At 46.1% G+C, this 22330-nt stretch overlaps 1 protein-coding gene across 6 annotated transcripts in view; it reads right to left on the bottom strand.

The window, feature by feature from the left end:
* Positions 1–7404: 7404 nt before the first annotated feature.
* CRACR2B (calcium release activated channel regulator 2B) overlaps positions 7405–22330 on the bottom strand; it is an 87489-nt gene continuing 72563 nt past the window's right edge. For 4 of the 6 annotated variants that reach the window (XM_042862162.2, XM_042862163.2, XM_042862157.2 and 1 more), the window contains exons 12-18: positions 16437–16743; positions 16075–16210; positions 15395–15476; positions 12496–12610; positions 10492–10674; positions 9069–9145; positions 7405–8052 (exon numbers count right to left, since the gene is read on the bottom strand). In XM_042862162.2, coding sequence (XP_042718096.2) covers positions 7902–8052; positions 9069–9145; positions 10492–10674; positions 12496–12610; positions 15395–15476; positions 16075–16210; positions 16437–16743 — 1051 coding nt within the window. In that variant the 3' untranslated portion in view covers positions 7405–7901. Of the gene's footprint in view, positions 8053–9068; positions 9146–10491; positions 10675–12495; positions 12611–15394; positions 15477–16074; positions 16211–16436; positions 16744–22330 lie in introns of those variants that run through there. The other 2 variants (XM_065592008.1, XR_010600470.1) reach the window with 2 other exon arrangements.

Raw genomic sequence — 22330 nt, 5'->3', positions numbered from 1 at the left:
TAGCCAAGCTGGAATTTGGCCAGGGCAATATGAAAAACACGTCTAACTCTTGTCAATTGCATGGGATTTTTAAAATATTATTAAAACTAGACCCAAGGGTGGCACCCAACCATGTGCCATGCACGAAGCAATAAATTGCCCCACACTTCTGGGGCTCTGGATCGGTTAACAGCCCAATAGGGTCTGCCCCGCCTAATGTTCCAAACCATGACTTATCCCCTTTAAAGATGAATGTGCGGGACCCCACATTCCTGCACTGCCTCAGAGACAAGTGTCCTGAGCCAACCCCTTTACCCGTTGTCAAAGCCACCTCATTGTATCACTCCACCAGCTGCAAACGTCTCAGCTTCCGTTCCAGAGGCTGTAACCGGCATAGCATACAGGCAAACCATAAAATCTGGCTGCCCTCTATCACACAGGCAATTACCTAGGGCAGCCAAATTGTAAGGGTCTGGGTGCCTTTGGACTGATATGGGCAGAGGTTTGCCTGTATGCTATGCAGGTTACAGAGGTCTGCCTGAGGACTTTGTACAGGGCTCTTCATAACCTAGGGCCAGAAAATATATAGAGTGGTATTTGTGACTATTAGCCTAGAACAATGATCTCAGATCCTGAAAGGCAGTCAAACCATGGGAGCTTTCAAGGGCATGGGTGCTCCAGACCGTAGATTTACATCTCAGCTAACAGAGGACCAGACCCTCAGCAGGTATACAGTGGTATAACTCCATTGAAGTCAATGGAGCTGTGTAGGTTTTCAGCAGCTGGGGATGCAGCCAGGAAACTAACAGTAAAATGGTGGCTGAGACAGGGGTCCCTAAGTCACTCTGTCACTGGGGGCTTTTGTGCTTCAGGGAGAGGCTGTCGAGTTGCTCGGTCCCTCACTGGCAGCTGGAAAAGTGCAGTTTGCTTGTAACTGCAGGGTCGTGCATTCACCCCCTTATACACCAGGCTGTCATAGCCCAGCCACATGGCGTTAGCCTTTACAACGCATCTCCCCTCTAGAGAACCACAACATGAGGGCAAAATACAGCTGCTAAATCACTGGGAAATAGCACTGGGGTGAGGTATGTGTGTGTTTTCCTTCTTCCCCCCATGCTTTAGCTGCTTGGGATTCTGGCTGAAATACAGCAAGAGCCACATGAGAGTCAGAGGCAAAATCTCCAGCCTCACGCTATGGTGTTTTCTCACTTCACCTGGAAACAAGAAGAGCCCAGACTCAAAGGGCTGGCATTGTTGGGAGCTTATGAGACGGTCTCTGGCACCAAGCCCACCACCCTTGTACCTAACATTCTCTTCTACGCCTAAGAAAAAGGACGCTCTTTGAAAATGTTCCCCAAACTGAATTTGTCACTAACCCACCTTTTATTATTTAGTATTACACTAGTGCCTAGAGGTCTCAACAGAGCTTGGGGGCTCTACGTACCTACACATCATATGGGACAGATAAGTTTATGGCCTCTTAGGCATTGACCACTTCCACCTGGTAACGTACACGCTAGTGTAGGGTGACCAGACAGCAAGTGTGAAAAATCGGGACGGGGGTGAGGGGTAATAGGAGCCTATATAAGAAAAAGACCCCAAAATCGGGACTGTCCCTATAAAATCGGGACATCTGGTCACCCTACGCTAGTGTGCCACTGCTATCTACTGGATGGAAATGGAACCACTTGTCTGTGCATTAGAAGCTTGATATTGGTTACAGCTAATGGAGATTCTCTTAACTCTAGTGGTAGGGTCTTGTTCTATGGGGGGCGATCAGGTGAACTTGGGCTCAATCTCTGCTATAACCCTCAAGCAGCTGGGGTGCAGGATAGCGGCAATTGTTACATTTCTGGCTGGTTATAGCTTATTTACAATACCAGTGAAAATCCATCCCCTCGTTATTATAGTTAGGAGTATAGAACTATCATGGCCCTCGTAGATAGAGGAATAACCAATATACAATTGTATAAATAGTTTCAATACATCATGTATTGTCACCTTTCTTCTAGTTGGTGGCAGGTGTTAGGATCCTGCAGGTTGGCTTCCCACTACGGGAGAAATTGGCGACACAGAATCTGCATATTTTCTTATTGTAACTTGTTTTATTTAGCCATACACCAGTCCTGGAACAGAGGTGGTCATAAACAACCCCCGGCACACCCCTCATTCAGAACTCCTAACCCAAACACCAAGGCCCAGTTCCTCACAAGCAACTTACCCCAACATTAACTCTTATGAGAGATTAAGGCTGTGAGAAATCGCCCCTGCTGTTTGCAAAAGCTCCCCCAAAGAACTAACTTCACCAAGCTACCAACAATGCAGCATTTCCACCAAGCCTGTACACTGCTTCTGCAAAAGGAAAAATAACTTGTAAGATCTTGTGTAACAGCACCAGCTGGTGATCCCTCCCGTAACAGTGTTATATTGTAGGTAGTAAATGTGTTAGCCCATGTTTTTGTACCTGCAGTCTGTAATCAGCTCTGTTCTATGTTGTTGATTCTGTACAAAGAACACAAGAGGTGTAAATTCATTCTCTGCTAGCAAAGCTGCGACGTGCTGTTTTCCACCACTAGTGAATGCGAATGGCCTGGGTTCAGATCCTGCCCCATGGCACAGGCTCACACTGCAGTTGCAATATACTGCAATATATGCTCTGTCCTGGATGAGACAGAAACAAGTTCCTCAAGCCTTGATCGGCCTGAAACTGTATCACATACCAGCTGCTGATCAAAAAGGCATCTCCGAGTCCCATTACCGACAGCAGCTAAGGGAGCTTCTCCTGTAGCTCAAGTAAGGGAATTTGACCACGTGCTCATGGTTTCTAACCCCCTCACTGCCACTTAGCTTTGTGGGTCAGCTAATGAGCCTGACAGCTGTTTTTGTGTATGAGGCCATGGATCATTATACGGTGCCACACAAGGGGATGCTACATGGTTACAGGTGCCTGTTGGAGGAGACCTTCCTTGTTGGAGGTCATCGGGGAGGCAGTTAAGGCTATTAGGTGCTTTTTGAAGATGATGAGAGAGTCCCAGGACCGCTATTACTGAGCACAGAGTAGCTGCTACCCTAGCGCATGTGGTCACTGCACCACTAGTCTCTGGCTCACTGCATCAGCTGGGACACCTGGCCTATCAAAGTGCCACTGACCCCAAGTTCTAGTGTATTCAGTAAACAGCCTGAATCCCATTGGCAGTGAGGCGGGGAAAATACCTAGCAGACTTAGGGGGTAGCAGTGTTAGTCTGTATCCACAAAAACAATGAGGAGTCCGGTGGCACCTTAAAGCTTAACAGATTTATTTGGGCATAAGCTTTCATGGGTAAAAAACCCCACTTCTTCAGATGCATGGAGTGAAAATTACAGATACAGGCATAAATATACTGGCACATGAAGAGAAGGGAGTTACCCAGGGTGGACCACATCCACCCTGACTGAATTGGCCTTGTCAACACTGGTTCTCCACTTGTAAGGTAACTCCCTTCTCTTCATGTGCCAGTATATTTATGCCTGTATCTGTAATTTTCACTCCATGCATCTGAAGAAGTGGGGTTTTTACCCAAGAAAGCTTATGCCCAAATAAATCTGTTAGTCTTTAAGGTGCCACCGGACTCCTCGTTGTTATTCCAGCAGACTTAGATGTCTGGCTATTCCCTCTAGTCACAGCTTCCATTTCCTTAGAGATAAATGTTCTTATCCCTTCCAGAATCCAAATGCAGAGGGATGTTTCTAGGGAAAGCCTGTGCTGCAGCTGTGTTGCAGGTGACTCAGAAGGCATTTCTTACCCAGGACATTCCTGGGGAGTTCTGACCACCAGCAGTTGCCACAGAAACCTGAGTCATTGCTGTGGCATGGGAGAGATCAGGCCATTAGCAAGGAAGCTATCAGGCCAACCAAATATTAGGGCTGAGGTATTTATTTATTTTTAAAGTTTATAGAAGGGGAAATTTGGTTGGTCTCCTGGTAACATGCAGTGATGGGGGCTGCAATGGCTGGGAGCCTTTAAGTTCGTGCAGAAGGGTCCCTTGCAGCTTGAGCTTCACTCTTAGATGTGTGGTCCCTAAACAGGCACACTTCTTGGTGATCTGCAGAGAACAGGCTGGTCACATGGTGCTGGGTCTCAGCCTTGTTTCCAGCTGCTACCTTGCACTAAAAGCAGCTAAAAATACTTTCCTTACCTTGCTTTTTCTACATCAGTCACTGGTATGGTCACCCCAGAGATGCTACAGGCTTATGAATGGGGAGATGGGTCTGAGCAGTCCAGAAGAGGAAGGGAAGAGTCCACCACACAAACATTTGATACATTAGATCAGACATGAATGATATCTGAATAGAACCCCCTTTCTCTCCATCCCCCACAAAATCCCCTAGAGCAGGGTCCAGGCTGTGTCCAGGCCCAACGTGTGCTAATAGCACATTTCACTATATAAGTAAGTTTCACAACTGAAAAGATGCATTACATACATCAACTAAGGTTTAAAATGTCACATCCACCAAGACATAAGGCCAGGATCTTCTACTGCTTGGTCAGATTTTTTCAGGGAATTATTTTTGCTAATAATTCAGGATGGGCAGTTCCCACATCTCTAGGAAAGGGAACAGTAAGACAGGAAGAGAGGAAACAGAAGGACAGGCCTGAAGTGCGATCAGTTTGAGTTATATAACAGCAGCAATGAACGGTCACAAAACAATGAGTGTTATCAGCACAAGGGCAAGCTGCAATTCCCTGAGCAACAGCTCTACAGGCTGTAAACAGCCCTCAGAGCACACGACAAATATTAAAGCTTCATTGGGCTAATTAAAAAAGCGGAAATCTAACATTGCCACTGGGGCTGATGGCTAAAAAAAGTCATTTTCTCATACGGAATTAGTGAGCTACCATCTTGGCAAATCAAGGCTGGGTTTCCTTTGAGAAATTAGAGCCTGCTCCAAAGCCCATCAAAGCCAATGGGAGTCTTTCCAATGGCACCATAATAACAGAGGATCCTCCTTTGCCCCTCTTCCAGAGTATTTTCCTTAGTACTGTTCTGCCATGTGGTTTCTCGGTGACACTCTTTTGATGGCAGCCAATCCACCCTTTATTGTGTCCTGTGGGCCTGGCAGGATGTGCCTTGTAGAGATTGAGGGAGACGTCTGAATTATTGTTTATGAATATCATCTACACCCCAATGTATGTGTTTAATATTATCCCGCCTGACTGCATAGAGCTACATCTAAGTAGGTTGTTAAGGGGAAACAAAACAAAGATCAGGTATCAGGCTTCAAAATAAACTATGATACATCTGAAATTTTAGGACTTAATATCCCCCAAAGGATCAAATGTATGTCAGCTACATACATTTAAATGGGTAAAGGGAATCTTTACAATATTTAGGAAAAACTACTGTGGTGACACATGAAAAGCTTTTAAAGGCAAATTACTCTCCAATATGGAATAAATAATAAAAGATTTTGAAGGAACAGAACAAATATGAAATTTCTTGGCTAAGCAGGGTATCTTAGGGAAAGATGAACGGCCTCCCAAAGTTGTTATTTTTATTTCAGTGCATTTCTGTTGGTATCCTTGACGTGACATTAAAAACATGGCAGGATGCACTAGTAAAATTCAGATGGAAACATAAAAAACAAAGGGTGAGTTCGAAACTTGTGTGCCACCCTACAAATCAGCTTGCCCTGATTTGGCTTATTATTATACATCACATTTAAAAGATGTAATTGTGACAGATATTACAAGTGCAGGCTGTATCTTTGAGGGCACATAATGTATTATGTTTATGTACCACTGGGGGCAGGCTAGGGTGACCAGATAGCAAGGGTGAAAAATCGGGACAGGAGGTGGGGAGTAATTGGCACCTATATAAGACAAAGCCCCAAATATCAGGACTGTCCCTATAAAATCGGGACAACTGGTCACCCTAGGGCAGGCTGAGTTTGGTTCATTTTCCAAAAGCGATTTAGGAGCCTAAGAGCCATTTTCAAAAGTGACTTCATCCTTGTCCACACACAAAAGTTGTGCCGTTTTAGTGCTTAAGGTGTTACAACCCACCTCCATAGTGTGGACGCAGTTATACCAGGATAAAGGTTTCAAACCAGCAGAATTTAGTCCTGTAAAGGAAGGGGAACAGCTGTAGTAGTATAAGCACCTTTATCCCAGCGTAACTGCGACCACACCAGGGGTTGTACTGATTTGTGTATACTAGTAACGAGCTCCCCTCCTGCCCCCCCAACCGATGCAGTTATTGTGATACAAAACCAGTGTGCAGCGCAGACCTGAGGCACTTAGGAGCCTAAGTCTCACTGAATGGAAAGGGGGCTTATGCTCCTAAGTCTCTTTTTTAAAATGGGGCCACCGCCTAATCGCTCTTGAAAATGTTCCCTGTTGTTTCATCCCTTCCGCTGTGACACTGAGCTACACCTATGAGATCCAACCCTTCCCAGGAAACCATTCCTGACTTGGAAATACAGGAACCACACAAGCACCTGATCCTTTGATAAGCCTGCTGGGGTAGTGTCAGAAACAAGTAGCAAATTGTGACACTACCCATGGATTACCATTGAAGATAGCACATTATGATACGGCTGCAAAAAAGAGCATCCTTACAGGCCAGTGACTGTTCATGGTAGCAAAATGTGTCGGTAGCGGTTGTAGTGACACAACTGCAACACAGCAAGCAACTTCTCTACACGAGGGTCAGACAATGCTGCTGAACTAGCAGCAACCAGCCTGGGGCCCTTTCCACCAGGGGTGGAGTGAAATGCCACTTGTTTGCTTACTGCTCCTGCTTCACTGATACCTGAAGCAGGGGACAAGGGCCTTAGTGCCAGGTGTGCTCTACAGGGATAACAACTAGAGCTATTCAGGAATCAGGAGGTGATCCCCTCCTGAGCTATTCAGGAGCTGCACCCAGCAAGGGCCAGATAGGCTTCTTTCCAGGACAGCTGCAACATATCCTCAGGCATGAAAGGGTTGCCGAGCTCTCTGAATTTGTTGCAGGTCCTAACCCTTTGGAGCTGGGCAGCTTGGCATCAACGGGAGCTAGATCCAACCCTCAAAGTCCCTGACTAGCTACAAATCCCAGGTTGAATTTCCCCAGAGTTCAGAGGTTTGCTCAATCAGGGGCTTGAGTTTGTTTGTTTCACACCCTGAACCCCTCATTCCCAGCTCTGTTGGGTTGCGGGCATCAACAATTTTCTTCAACTGGGTCACCAAAAAAAAAGTTTGAAAACCACTGAACTAGAGGACTACCTCCCTTAAGGCTCATTGCTAGAAGACTCAGACACCTTTTAAGTGGAGCAGCCACTAGAAGGAGACAAAGAGCCACGCTCTCCTAGTACAGGTTACATAGTTGAGTAACTCTGATTAGTCAGTCTGCTCCCAAAGGCCAAGCAAACATTGCCTTTAAGAAACACCAACACTCCCAGTGCGATTTCCAAGTTTAAAATAATCATCTCTTTATTACACAGTTGGACACTGCTTTAGTTTATTTAAAACGGAGTGTTAGAGGCACCCTCCGTTCACCTGTGTGTGTTTCCCATTGGAGGGTGAGACACAAAAGGAACAAGCAAAGGGGAGAACCAATTTCTGTGCAGCCAATGCAACATCTCAAGCAGTATGTCCCGGGGGGGGGGGGGGAAGGAGGGGGAATGCTGCAGCTGTATGAGGTGGTGGGGGTAGATCAGAATTATTCTGTTGCAACAAGTTTGTTTCGTTTTAACGTCTGGATATTCCCTCTTGGGAAAAGCGTGCACCTCCCTTGAGTCCCTGTGGAGCTGATAGCCAGCCAGCCATGTGCAGCCCCCACATGCTCCTGAGGGATGCTCTTTGCTCCGTCACATGCAGCATCCCTTCCTCTTGTGGTACTCTTCCAGGTGGAGGGCACTTTCCCTCTGCTTATCCTCTTGAGTTGTCAGCAGCCTGGAATGATCAACACATTAGCAGTTCAAGAACACAGCAGCCTGATATTGCCTGCTTCCTGCCAAGTTGTTCATGCCCTGTGGTCCCCATCAGGCAAGAATAAACTAGATGTTGAAGAGTGAAGGGAAATAGTGAGAGCTGGGCTTCTTTTGGAGTTGGGCTACATAAAAGACAGACATTATTGGTGAGAAATTCCAAATGAATGCAGAGGAGGACGTAGCATCTACTAGAGGAGGCAGGTTTCAGAGTAGCAGCCATGTTAGTCTGTATCTGCAAAAAGAACAGGAGTACTTGTGGCATCTTAGAGACTAACAAATTTATTTGAGGCAGTGTGTCATAGGGGTAGGGCACTGGTGTAGGACTCAAAAGATGTGGGATCTATTCCTGGCTCTACCACTGGCCTGCTGGGTGACCTTGGGGAAGTCATGTGCCTCAGTTTTCCCATCTGTAAAATGGGAATGCTGCATTCTTTGTAAAGCACTTTGAGATCTGATGAAAAGCACTGTATAAGAGATAGGTGGTAATATTACACTACATTAGAAACACAGCTTAATAAACTAACTGCTAGAGTGGGTCAAATTTGTAAAAAAGATGTTACAAACTTTTGTGTTTCAAAGAGAAATACTTTTTCTTTGTTTCCCCAAAAAATGTTTGTGGATTTTTTGAAACAATTTAAAAATGAAAAATTTTCAGATTTGACATTTTTTGTTTCCCTGCCCTTTTCCCATTTGGCCACTAAAAAAGGAAATATGAAAAAAGTAGAAGAAAGGGAGGAGAAAGAAAAAACTGAAAACTGAAAATGAAAATTGTCGTTTTCATAGAAAAACCCAGAAATTTAATTTGGGGATTTTTTTTAAAAGGTCTTTTTTGGCCACAAAAACAAACAAAACACAAATGGTCCAAACATTTTGACAAGCTCTGATCTTTCCTTAGGTTGTGGCAGTGTCCAAACAAGGTGTTTTCCACACACAGGGGAAGACAACAACCACTCCCCTGGCATGTTGACCCCCTCAGCCTGTTGAGTCACCAAAAACAATGTGCTACTCCAGCTTCTCATTTGGGACCAAGTTCTATTTCAGATGACCCCCCTTCTCCTTGCCTGTACCTGAGAGAGATTGTAGCAGCTCCCCCATGGCTGAAAAAGGTCCCAGGGTGATGTTGTTCCGCTCCACTCACCTTGCCATATGCAGCATGGGCTCCCGGATGTTATAGCCAGTCATAGCGCTGCACTCATAGAAGACAGCCTTGTATTCCTGCAGGAAAGGAGAGTGAGAAGATAACTTCTGCCACTGTCAACCCCCCCTTCCCCGCACCTAGTCACACACACGATCCTTCCTCATCTCCAGCACTTGCAAAGGATTATCCTTCATCTCCACATACACGATGTAAGATCATCCCGCTCTGGAACCCTCTGGGGTTTCACAGAATGCTGCACACATGCCACCAGTCATACTGGCATCACAGAGTGCCATCCCACGAGTGATATAGGCACATTCTTTTTCAGCAGCTGGAGGTCTGGTTGGGGCCCTGGCGTCAAGAGTGTGTCACAGCTCTAGCAGCCCAGGGGAGCACTGGGTTGGGTCTTTTAGCCACCTCATGCTCCACTACACAATTCAATGCAGCAAGGCCCAGTGCAGGAGTCTTTTCAGCTAAGGGGAGGCAGGGACCACTAGGCATTGAAACCAGGAAAATAAATTCTCATTTCATAATCAACCAATGCATTCCTGGCAAAACTAGGGTATGCCAAGAGCGTGGAGCCTGGACTGGCAGACTTGCTAGATTCCTGGTTAAATGGCCACTATTTCAAAGGAATGCAGTGGGCTGCACCCTCACCCTGAGGGGTCAAATTCACTTTAAGGATGCACCAAGCCCAAGCACAAAGAGACCCTAAGTCCTTCCAGAGTCTGAGTTCATCACAAGCTGGCCACTTGATATCATTAAGGCTAAGATTTTGTCACGGATATTTTTAGTAAAAGTCATGGACAGATCACGGGAAATAAAGAAAAATTAATGGAAGCCCATGACCTGTCCCTGACTTTTATTAAAAATATCTGTGACAAAATGAGGAGCCCAGCTGAGGGGTCCCCACACCGCCTGCAGAGGTTGGACAGCCGTGGGCGCCGCTCCGAGCTCTGGGGGACCCCACCGCCTATGCGGGCTCGGAGCTCCAGGGTCCCCTGGCTCAGAGTTCCGGGGTACCCCCACCACCAGTGGCAGCCAGGAGCTTTGAAGGACCCCCGCTGCCCGCGGCGACGACCAGGAGCTGCGGCCCCACCTCCCGTGGCAGCTGAGAACCCCCGCAGCTTCTGGCCGATGGGGCTGAATTCATGGAGGTCACTGGAAGTCACAGATTCCATGACTTCCACGACCTCAGTGAAAAAATCGTCGTCTTAATTATCATTTAAGGACTTCACCCTGCACTACTGAAGTCAAGGGGAGCTTGGCTGTTGATTCCAGTGGGGGCAGGACCATACTCTGCAATAGCTGTGAGCATAGGAGAGTTCCCTCCCATTTCCTAAATATGGCAGTGAGCAAGCAAACTAGATCAGAGCGAAATCTACAAAACCTTTGGAGCGGGGAGTAGCATACAGAGCCGCACCTTTGCCAGCCTTTCCCCCTCCGTCTTGGGCACGTGCAGAGTCTCTCTCTCTGCTGCATCCATTTTGTTTCCAAGCAGAAAGATCATGGCCCCATCCTCAATCCCTTCCTGCAGGACAGACAGAGCAAGGCTCCCGTGAGAACCGTCTGGAAGACAGGAGTATCTCGGGGCTGGATCCTGCTCCTGTCAACACGAATAGGAGCCTTGCCGTTGACTTCCGTGAAAGCGGGAGCAAACCCCATGGGACCTGCCAGCTCGCCAGGAGATTTCATTTATTTAGGAACTGTTCTGCAAGCTTTTCAAGTGACACTGGGAAAGGAAGTGAAACTATGGGAATGTTCTGATTACAAGTGGTTGATTTATCAAGCCTTAATGCCAGGGTTTCTGTGAGTGGGTCAGGGAGGAGATGGGATTTTAATGGGGGGGAGGGGGAGGGGAGGGGAGGAGTTGTATTTAGTTTCACTGACTTTTTAAAAGAAAGAAAGAAATCTGCCCTATGAGAATTTAAAAGTCTTGCCAGTTTTTCCTGTAGAGCCTGAATTTCCTTGGTCTGGAGCCATTCAGCTTGATGCCTGCTGAAACCAGCCATCCTTAACTGAAAATCCACAAGCTAAACAGGGTAAGAAAATTTAAGCCCTCACATAGCATTTTAGCAGCAGCTGTCATTCAGGGGTCACATCTGAAGTCCCTTATTTAGGTAAAACCCCCCTATAACTTCACTGGAAGTCAACTTGAATAAGAACTTCAGCATTTGACCCTGGATCATCTCTAAACGTAAGTATTCTACTCCTCATTTGAACTGCTCAGGCTTAGAGTCAGGTGAAAAATATAGGCCAAATTCTCAGACGTGACTAGAGATTTTAGATGCCTCAATTTTTGGGTTCCCACAGTGGCCTGATTTTCGGAGGGCAGGTACGAAGCACATTCTGAAAATTAGGCCCCTTTCAGGTTTCAAGTTGGATTGGGAAAAAAAAAAAAAAAAAGGCACCTGAAATCACTAGATATTTTTGAAAATCTTGGCCTTGAATCCTTAAAATTCCTTGGGGAAAAATGACCAAGCTATTTCTAATGGGTATGTGCAAACTTGCTGACATTATTAATAAAACTAACTGAACAGATTTATTTCAACCTTGGCTTGATTTTTATGTCTCAGCATGATCTACAAAACAAGCAAAGTTTGACACTCTCAGCTTCAGCTTTGTATCACCCATACACAAAATATCTACTCAGAACATATAGGGAAAGTATTCACCCCTTTCCTCTCCTCACAACTCAAATATATCTGAAATGATTTTGCTTTCAAACTTTCACACACACACACAAAAAAACCTCTTGCAAATCAACTGAGATTTTTGCAGAATAACATCACCCCAAAATAATGTGTTTGTGAAAGTTACAACAAACTGGAAAAGGGGTTGGAAGATAATTTATTTATTATTAGTGTTACAATAATGCATAGAGGCTCTAAATCGAGGTCAGGTCCTCATTGTGTTAGGTGTTGCACATACACAAAGTAAGAGACAGTCTCTGCCTCAAAGGGTTTTTGATCAAAACAGACCATAATCATGTCTTTGCTCTATGCACAACAGTAAGAATATTAGGAAACAGCTGAGTTCCAAATAATCGGGTTTACTACATATATACAAACATGCTACACTTAGCTACATAAATACACTGTTGCTCTGCTAGGTTTTGGTGACTTCTACAACAGAAGACAAGGAGGCCCAAATAATTCAACAGAATACTACCCAATTCCTATCTACTACAATCACCCAAACTAAATCTTAGCTATAGTAGCTTACCTACCTATGTCTGCTATTATGGTTAGTACTGTTTGAGTACCCTACAGACCTTGGGACCTTCCAGGCCTTTACTAGCATACAACATGGCTGCTTCAAATGGCCTCCTTTCTAGAGCAGGTCCATGCGGGGTCATTGCAGTAAAAGGAGAATCTTGAGCAATGCCAGCATGTCAAAAACAAGCCCAAACGTGTCTCGCTCTTACCTGGATGCTACTCATCCAGTTCCGCACAGCCACAAAGGAGCACTCATCAGTGATGTCATACATCACAAAGATACCATCCACCTTCCGGAAATACTGCTTGGTGATGCTCCGAAACCTGAAGTCAAATGAAACTGAAGATACTTCCAGCATCCATTCAGCCATTAACAAGCAAGCAAACTATCCCTTTCTTAACATGGATCATCTTTGCATGGCCTGGTGGCAGCTGCAGGAAGCTCAGTCTTTCTAGAGCCAGCTGTGATTCCCATTAACAGGGGCGATGAAGGCAGGTGTCTCGGACTCTTGAGATTTCATCTCCATGGAGGGACCCAAGGCAGCAGTGAATCAATGAGTAAACTACCATCTGTCCAGAAGCATGGTGTTTAGAAAGCAGGAAGGAAAACCAGGCCTGGGTTAGGAGGAAGAGGACAGGGAGGAGAGTCCATTTGGATGCGATCAGGAGGAAGATGAAGGATTTGTCATGGGGAAATCTGGGGCTGGAGGCAGGGAAATCTCTGCAGAGTGACGTTTTGGTGGATCTGTAACTTGGACCTTTTCTACATTGGGATTTCAGCCACTGGTTTAGCTACACCAGAGCAAACAGCATTGACCCAGAATAAACCATGTCTTTATGAGGACTCTCACCAGTGCAGCCACACCAGGAACAAAGCCTTCATCTTATTTCACCCCAGTTTGCAAATGTCTCATACAAGGCAGCCACCTCATGGATGACTCGGCAGATAGATTTGAGTTCCAGGAGAAATTCCAGTGGCTTGGGCAAGTATGTATTTTGGGGAACATACATTCTAGTTCAGGCACATTGTTCACTGAGTTAAACGCAGTAGAGATAGCAAGATCTCCACATATCAGTGCTTTATTAGAAGGACTCTTTAGGACGCAGGCTGACAAGTAAGTCCATTCTCTTGGATAAAGGCTAGAAGAACATGCAGCAGGAAGTGATGTTTCTAAAGCAGGGGTAGGCAACCTCTGGCACAGGTGCCGAAGGCGGCACGTGAGCTGATTTTCAGTGGCACTCACACTGCCCGGGTCCTGGCCACTGGTCCGGGGGGCTCTGCATTTTTATTTAATTTTAAATGAAGCTTCTTAAACATTTTGAAACCTTATTAACTTTACATACAACAATAGTTTAATTATATATTATAGACTTCTAGAAAGAGACCTTCTAAAAATGTTAAAATGTATGACTGGCACACAAAACCTTAAATTAGAGTGAATAAATGAAGACTTGGCACACTACTTCTGAAAGGTTGCCGACCCCTGTTCTAAACTAAATAACTCTGCTTCCCTTGGAGCATGTTCTCTTCTATGGCCTGTAGGGGGCGCTGTTGACCCTAAGAGCTGGCATCAGGAAAACTCTCCATTTGAGAGAGCCAGTAGTGTGTCCCTGGAGTTCCAGCAACACCTTTGACACTACAGAGCTCACTAGACAGTGGAGCGATCACCACATGTAGTGGTTATTTGCTTCTATGGGCCAAAAGAGATCATCAAGAAGCTCTCCCGTGTGTGGAGGAGTGTCCCCCCCTTGCTGATACCAAGCATTGTCTGGGTGCTGCCAGTTAGGAGCTGTTACATCGATATTTTCAGAGCTAAGAAAGATTTTTGCACCATTCCAAGGTCCTGATTCAGGAAAGCAGGAAAGCCACGTGCTTACTTATAAGCACATGCTAAAGTCCCATTGATTTCAAAGGAATTTACACACATGCTCGAGTGCTTTCCTGAGGAGGGATGATTTCCTGAAGTGGGGTCCCCGAGTGATTCAGGGAAAGCATGTTACAACTAGGCTAGAAACAACTATCACCTGACACCTCTGCCTTGGCATAAATATGGCTACAAGAACTTGTTTAAATGGAAATTTTGCTTCTTTACATGTATCTGATTTGGGGCAGTCTCTATTTATAATAACCAAGTATATGACACTTCTCGATTGCAAAATCTGATTGGCTGAGATGGGACTTGTATCATTGTTAGTGGCCAGCATCGGGTCACACCACCCCTGTGACTCAACCTCATCAGGAGATAGGTCTGACATCGCAGCATATTTAGAGAAAAAAATGCACAGTGTTTGAGACAATTTCAGTGCATTTACGCCACACTCCATGAAATTAAATGGCCCCCTTAAAGTGGTAAACTCAGATTTGAAAACACCGCATAATTAAACATGAGTAGCACATGGTAAATAAATGTAGCTCACTCTAACACAGTGTGGTTCTTTGTCCCCTCTAGTGGCTAGACCACAGAAGAGGTTTATCATTGTGTTACTGGCTCTAAGCTAAAAGAGCTAATGCTTTATCTTAAGAAGTAGAGGTTGATGCTTTTAAATCCAGAGGTCCTAAATTCAATCCCAGCCAGGGCCATTGTTACATAAAATTATTTCCCAACATTCCTGGAGGCATCAGGAGCTGTTTCGAGTGCCACCTGCCCTGTTGTTTTTCAGGAGCACATCAACTTAGGTAGGAGAACTTTAAGGCCCAGAGCAAGTTTGTACCCTGGTGCTAATGATGCATGATGTTTGTATCCCGATGCTAATGATGAGGCTGGCCCCAACCTTAAATATGTGGACAAGTACTCCAGGTGTGTTGAAATTCACACCCTTCCCATGACACTCGGAATCATCCCCTCCACGACCTGCTTGGGAACCACAGATCCTATAGATCTCCTGCATGGAATTGTGATACAGACACTGATGGCAGAACCTTCTGATGCCAGCTAACAATCCCTGTAAGGTTAAAATGAACATCACATTCCTTGGGACCTGATACAGATCTGCTCTCTCCTCCCACACCCTGCCCACAAGCTCAGTAGCCACTCTCAGTGCTTACTGTTACGTGCTGCGAGTTTGGCAGCATGAAATCCTAGCATGGAACCCAAATGCTTCATTTACCTCTCCTGGCCCGCTGTGTCCCACAGCTGCAAGGCCACCTGTGTGTTATCCACCATTAAACTCTTCACCTGGTAATCAATACCTGTAGGGGAGGCAAGAGCACATAGTGATTGCAGGATGGGGCAGGGGAAAACAGGGAAATGAGGTCTACAGAAAGGATCAGCTGAATTACTTCAGTGAAACAAAATTGTAGGGGCAGGGACTCTGTCTTCCTTTGTGTTGGGGAGGGGCCCAGCTCATTTTAGGTGCTCCTGCAGTCTAAAGAAATAACATTACAGCGAAGACACCAATCCTTCCCAACTCTCTCTTTGCCCCAGAAATAGGTCAGACAGCTCCCTGGATAACTCAGAGATCAACAACCCATCTTCTGAAGATCTTTAAGGTGTCTCCGGTTGGGCACCCCAGAATCACTAATCCTTTTTGGAAAATCTTGGCCATTATTTCTCAGTGTCGACAATGTATTCAGTGCTGTGCGGAACATACAGGAGAGAGAAATTATCCACTCCGCTAATGCTGAAGGAGATGGTTCTTATGGGTAACTCTGCATTGCCATGGATCAGAGACACAACAGTGGGATCATTTCAAGCTTCCTTTTTTGACGTGTCATTCTGTCCCTCATTTCCCAGGCCAGAGGCTCACACCGCTGTGACCTGGCAGCACGGGGGAGCCCTTTCACTTACCAATGGTTGCATTAATCTCAGCCAATAACCTGTCATAACAAAAGCGATGGATGAAGGAGCTCTTGCCAACGCCAGAGTTGCCCACAAACACCACTTTGAAGAGACGTTCTGGGGAAGAGCTGGCTGGTTCAGGTGCCTGAATTTGGGGAAAAGAGGGTGGGAAGAGAAGAGAGTTTATAGAAACCAAGGTCTGAGTTGTGCTTTATGGGCCAGAACTACAGCTGGTGTAGACCAATGGAGATTGGAGGTGGGTGGTAAGGTCAATATCCACAAGATTCACCCATCTTCCCCCCTCCCACACCTCACTTCACCCCCCGGTAGCACGTGAGGGAAAAGGAAGAGCCCTAAATGATTAGGCTTACCATGGTTTCCATGCCAATGGGCTGCTCTCTGGGGGACAATGGGGCATCATTGTCCAATTCATCTGCTGTTTGCCTCCAGTTGACATCACCCTTCAAAGCCATCTTTGGGTGCCCGCTAGCCCCTGCCATTTGCTGCCGCTCTCGCTTGCAGCTTGAGGTGCAGCCCTCTCCAAAGCTCACTCTGCTTGCTTTCCCCTTCTTCAGTGCCGTTGTGGTGGCCAGGAAGTATTTACAGCTCTTCTGGTTGGGCTCTTCCACAGTCATGTCCTCCAGGAAAGTGAGAGGAAGATCCCCAGGAACCAGCTGTCTGTGCCAAGACCCATGTGTGCCCAGAGATGGGATGGGATGAGGGGGGCCAGAAATGATAAATGTGACCAAGTTAGAGCACACAGAATACTGACTGGGACACACACACTAAGAAACTAGAGGGGGAGGGAGGTGAGAGGCCATAGCACACACGACCCAGTTCTGCAAACACTTATGCACATGTTTAAGTGTTTGCAAGATTGGGATCTGAGACTGTGGATCTTACCCACATTATATAGGTTCAACACCTCTTAATGGAACAAAACTAGAAGGAAACTCAGAGATGGTGGCACCAGCAGGTGTACAGACAAGCTGCCCAAGCGTCCATTTCAAACAGCTTCTTATGGCGACTGTCTGTGTTGTAATTAGAGTGGCTCAAAAAAAAAGGGGGGGGGGCAGAATTTAAAGAAAACAAATTGTAGCCAATCCTGTGTGGCAGGTTTCCAAAAAATAGTGATGTTTGGTTTATTTGAAAATGTTTATGATTTTTTTTTAAATAGAAAATTTCTTTTTGCTGGGTTGGGTTTTTTTTTGGGGGTGGGGAGGGTGGGTTGTTTTGTTTTTTTTCTTTCAGTTCTTGGTTCTCACCCTCCACCCTGTCCATTCCTTTTTTCCTATTGCTGCAGGCAAAGGGAAGGGGAAACAGGTGAAAGGAACAGTGGGAGGGAGTGAGGAAAAACAAAACACTGCAAGATGACTGTTTTTCAATTTCTAATTTCATCAAACGTGTGTGCCTTAGAACATGTCCATTATTAGCATCCACAGTTCAGCTGAGTGCTCGCATACCCCCCTCTCCCGCCCCCAAGTGCAGGGGGCTGGACTTGGTGACTTCTCACGGTCCTTTCCAACCCAATACTGCTATGATTTACAACCATGTTAGTTCTGCAACCAGTTCTAAAAAATGGATTTCAACACCACATACAACTGGCTCAGGGGAAGTAAGAAATCAAAGATCTGGGCTCGGACAGACAGTTATTCTTCTGAACCGGCTGTTCCCAACTGTAAGCTCTCAACTGCAGCAAAGCTTTTTCCTAGGGAAGGTCTAGTGGGTCATCACCCACTCTGTTGTAGCTGTGAAATGGCTGCATGACTGCCATCCACTGCATGTGTTTGAAGCCATGGCTCCACTAAGAGGGAGGATTATAGGGCCTTAGGGCAGGCTGCCCTGTGCAACCTGTCATATATGCTGTTAATAGGACAGCAGGGAGAGCAGTCACCTTTGGAATAATTCATTAGGTACAGAGGACTCATTAGCACTTGGAGCACACGCGTGAGGAGCTGAGAGCTATTAAGTGTTCTATGGCCAGGTTGGCTCGCCATTGTAAGAACCTAGAAGAAGGGAAAGGGAAGATGAAAAACTGAACTAAGCGCTTGATCCAGTGCCCCCTGAACGCAATGGAAAGATTTCCTTTAGCTTCCATGGACACTGGACCAGATCCAAATGAGGTGGGGGCAGGGGAGAGGTGCAGGCTACTTTACAGCCTAATCCTAGGGTAGCATGCTCACAATTGTATCGAGCTAGCATTTAATACAAGGCACTAGTGGATGGGCCAGGGGTCAGCTCTTTTCCCTCTCCCCTAAGCTTAAATGTGGCCAATACCACTAGGGCTGTGAACATTCATTACCTGCTAAGTGCATTCATTTTCCTCCCTGTATTATAGGGTGGTCAGACTGGAAGTGATGGAGAATAGTTGAACGAATGAAATTCCCATCAGGAGAAAGCTCACACGTGGACTCCAGCTCTTGGAGAATAGAAATGTGCATGACCCTCCCTCTACACCCTAAAGATACACAAGCATGAGTGGCTGGAATATGGGGTTGAGAGGCAAAGGCCTCTTCAGAGTAGGGTTGCCAACTTTCTATTGGCACAAAACCGAAAGCCCTAGCCCCGCCCCTGCTTGTTCAAATTCCCAGCAGGTGATTTGCTCAGATGTTGTAAGCCAGAATTTTACCAGGGGGCAGTACTACTTGTTATAACCTCAAATGGGGCTTAAATATGGGGCCATTAGGCTGCAGGGGTAAAAAAGGGGTTTGCATGCAAAGTCTGGTAAACAGGCTAGTGGCTAAAGGAGCGTGCACACCAGGAGTTAACTGCAGACTCTTTTAGCTGCAGGGACAAAATTGGGCCCTCACAGCTGCAGATTATTTCTTAAAATTAGTCCATGTGATTTAAGTAATTCAACCACTTTAGTAGCATCACTAAAGGGACAACCATCCAGGGGAGGTCAGCTCTGTAGCTTTGTCTACATGGGGAATTTGCCTTGATTCCAACAACTGGTAGTCAGCCACCCATGTTGCTGCACCAGTGCAAGCCCCATGTGTAGACAAAGAACACCGGCTAGCAGCTCCTATTCCCATCAAGCTGCAACCCACCAAGCTCCAACAGTTAACCCATCATTGGCCCACATGGGGGGAGGGGGCAGTTAGGGACCCCGGCTGGGCCAGCAGGCTGGCTCAGCTGATCACAACTGGCATGCGACTAACACGACACAGATTCCTGTCTAACCGTTTGACTGGCTTGTCCTCCAACACATATTTGCCTATCACTGACCCGTTCTTCAACAAGGGCCTTTTACTCTGAGGTGCCTGGAAATTGAAGAGAGGGGATGAAAAGAGCAATTAGGATTCATCAGCCAAATGACCAAGCACCAAATGGCACCAGCTCAAACCCCATGGAGTGAACGGCAGCTTCAGCCTCACAAGGGAGATGGTTTTTCAACCCTTTCAAGGCTTTGGGATGTACAGCAATTGAATCCAACCAATAGCCAACAGCTTTGGGTGGATGTGCAAGAGGGGTTAAAGAATTATATGCAATTAGAAGTCATGATGGAGAGCGTCAGGAGATTTTCATGGTAACCGATACATTACATTTCTGGGCCCTGAGTCAGGAAGGTACTTAAGTATACACCTAGCTTTAAGCACATGAATGGTCCCAGTGAAAATCACCAGCCTTATTCTCAGCATGAGCCGAAGTAGCGAGCTGAATTTGGGCCCTTCTTATGATTTTTCATACTTTGAGGTGCTAAAGGCCGTGTCATGATTGGAAGGATTATGGCAAACGGGCATTTCCCGTTAAGTAGGGAATCACACTGTCCTTCTGTATGGATCAGTGTCTCATAAAGCTAGAGGTTGTGGTTATTGCACACATTGTTCTTAATCACAAATGCGGCACACCTGTTCACCTAGTCCCATCCCATGTAGGTATTGCAGCAGATGGAGAGAGATTGGTGCTCAAAGGGGATCTGTGCCAGGACCTCTTCCTGCTTGTACTATGCAGAAAGCCACACATACTCCATAGGAACAGCAGGTGAGCTCATCTCAACTAACTTCTCTTTTACCCAGAAGGGCAGTTCTGACTGTCTTTGATCCCACCTAAGAGACTGTCAGACATGGGGTTTTTCCCCTTCTAAAATCGCATTCCAGCTAAAGGGAAAGGGACCAAGGGATGTTCTTAAAATCAAACCCTTATTTAATGCTTTACATTTCAAAGTCTTTAATTATTTTTTTCTTTTCTTTATCTTTAATTAAAAGTTAAAAGGATTTTTAATGGTATGTTTGCCATAGTGCTAAGCACGCTGAGGTCTCAGTATAACAATCCCAAACACTGTTTAATGATGGCTATGACTGGGTTACATTAATACCTTTGGGCCTCTCTATTCCATCTAAATTAATACCACACCAATGCTGCTTTTTAATGGCATTTCTCATATTTATCCTTGTCTGACTGGCCCCTTCCCTACAGCCAGCTTCCCAGAGAGCACAGAAAAAAATTATTAAAGTAAAACAAACACGCCTGTGAGGTAGGGAGGTGAGCCTCCATGACTTGCCTGAGGTCAGGCTGGGGGTCTATGGCAGAGCAGAGAAATTGAACCCAGGCTAGCATGCTCACCACTGGAGCAGTCTGCCTCTCTTCACCCAGCTGGCCCTCATCCACCCCCAGCCACAACAAAAGAGACAAGGCACAGATGAGAAAGTGTACTCCATATGCTGGCTTAGGGGAGGGGTGAGGTCTCTTTTCCAGATTATACATCATTTTGGAGGCCTACAGGCACAAACACAAGATTTTCAGGGGGTGGGAGGGGGAGGGGCGAGGATGTGGAAGTGGGTTTATAACCTACCCTACATCCACAGGAACAGCAATTCTTGGCCTAGAGAACCCCTGCAAATGTCTCATGCTAAGTGCTCCCAGGGGTTGTGCTTCACATGCACACAGCCTAAGCTGGAATGTTTACTGGCCCTCCCCCCCAATTAAGAAACCCTCACCCCACCCCACGCTGAAACAACCCTTCCCCCCAAATCTCATCCCAAGGCAATTTTTAAAAAATATAATCAAATGGGACAGTAGCTTCCCAGGGGAAAAGAACTCTAAACTGGTGGTATTTTAAAATAGTCTTCTGGAGTCGATGGCCTCCCTTGCCTACAGGGCTAAGCTGAACTGCGAGTTAAAAAAATATTACCACAGAAAATAAACATTTGGGGCCAGATCCCACCTCAATGGAAACCAGCAAAAAGAGCTGCTGTTTCTATTTCCAGAGCATGGCAAAGGAAAGGGATTTAAATATACACCATGTCATGCCCTAGGGCTGATGGTATCTGGTTATAAAAAAGGAGCTCTGTCAGGGGCTAGTTTATATCAGGAGGTCCCTGATTCTCAGACAGCCACAGAGCACGTATCCCGCACTGTAAGGTCTCAAAGCACCCTTGGTAACCCATTTCATGAAGCTCATATTAGAATGTGGTGCAAGTGTTCCTCCCAGGGTGAAGCAAAGCACAGGAGACACTCAGCCACAGCGGGAGGAGAAAACATGCAGGGGTCTGACTGGGAATAGCAGTTGAAATTTGAGTGCAGTCTCTCAACGCCTGGAACCCTGTAGCCATCCCATGTGTCACATGAGCCTCGGGCAATCCCACAGAGCCCAGTCAGTCACCTTTGGAGCTCAGGTGACTCCTGGGTAATCTGTTACCAGTCAGCCCTACCCACAGAGTAAACATTACCTACTAAATAAATACCTATTTCTAAAAAAAGAGAGACAGTTGCTGGAATTTTGTTTTCATTGGTTCGTCAGGCTTTTATTGGCTTGTTGGCTTCATGTAACTTTGGCTCTTCACATAGATGATACAGACACAAACATGACATCACAACTGTACAATACACAATGCCCAGGATTCCATGAAGACAACAGAAAACAGACTTACTATGGGGGGGGAGGGAAGGCATATCCTCTACTTCTCATTCACATTCCACCGCTGGCATGTCCTGGCAGTCTAGGTCCCAGTGCCTTACTAGTGGTGAATAGAGGAATCTTGCCTGATCAGGACAGCACCTTTGCTAACACACACCACACAAATATAACAACATGGCTGGGGATCAAACCTGGGATTTCCAGATCTAAAAGCACAAGTCTGTACTGTTTCTGCTGAAGGATCAGCTGTTTGCTCATAAACCTGTGTGTGTGGTTGAGCCACTAGAGGGCGATGCAAAGCCACACCACGTTAGCCTGGATTGCATAAACATGTCCATGGCAACGTTAAAAGCTTTTAGGAACAGGGCCGGCTCCAGGCACCAGCTTGGCAAGCAGGTGCTTGGG

This window comes from Chrysemys picta, chromosome 4 (genome assembly GCF_011386835.1).
Source record: "Chrysemys picta bellii isolate R12L10 chromosome 4, ASM1138683v2, whole genome shotgun sequence".
Classification (NCBI taxonomy): domain Eukaryota; kingdom Metazoa; phylum Chordata; order Testudines; family Emydidae; genus Chrysemys; species Chrysemys picta.
The sequence above is the reverse complement of the archived record's forward strand: the minus strand, read 5'-3'. Positions and strand labels throughout refer to the sequence as shown.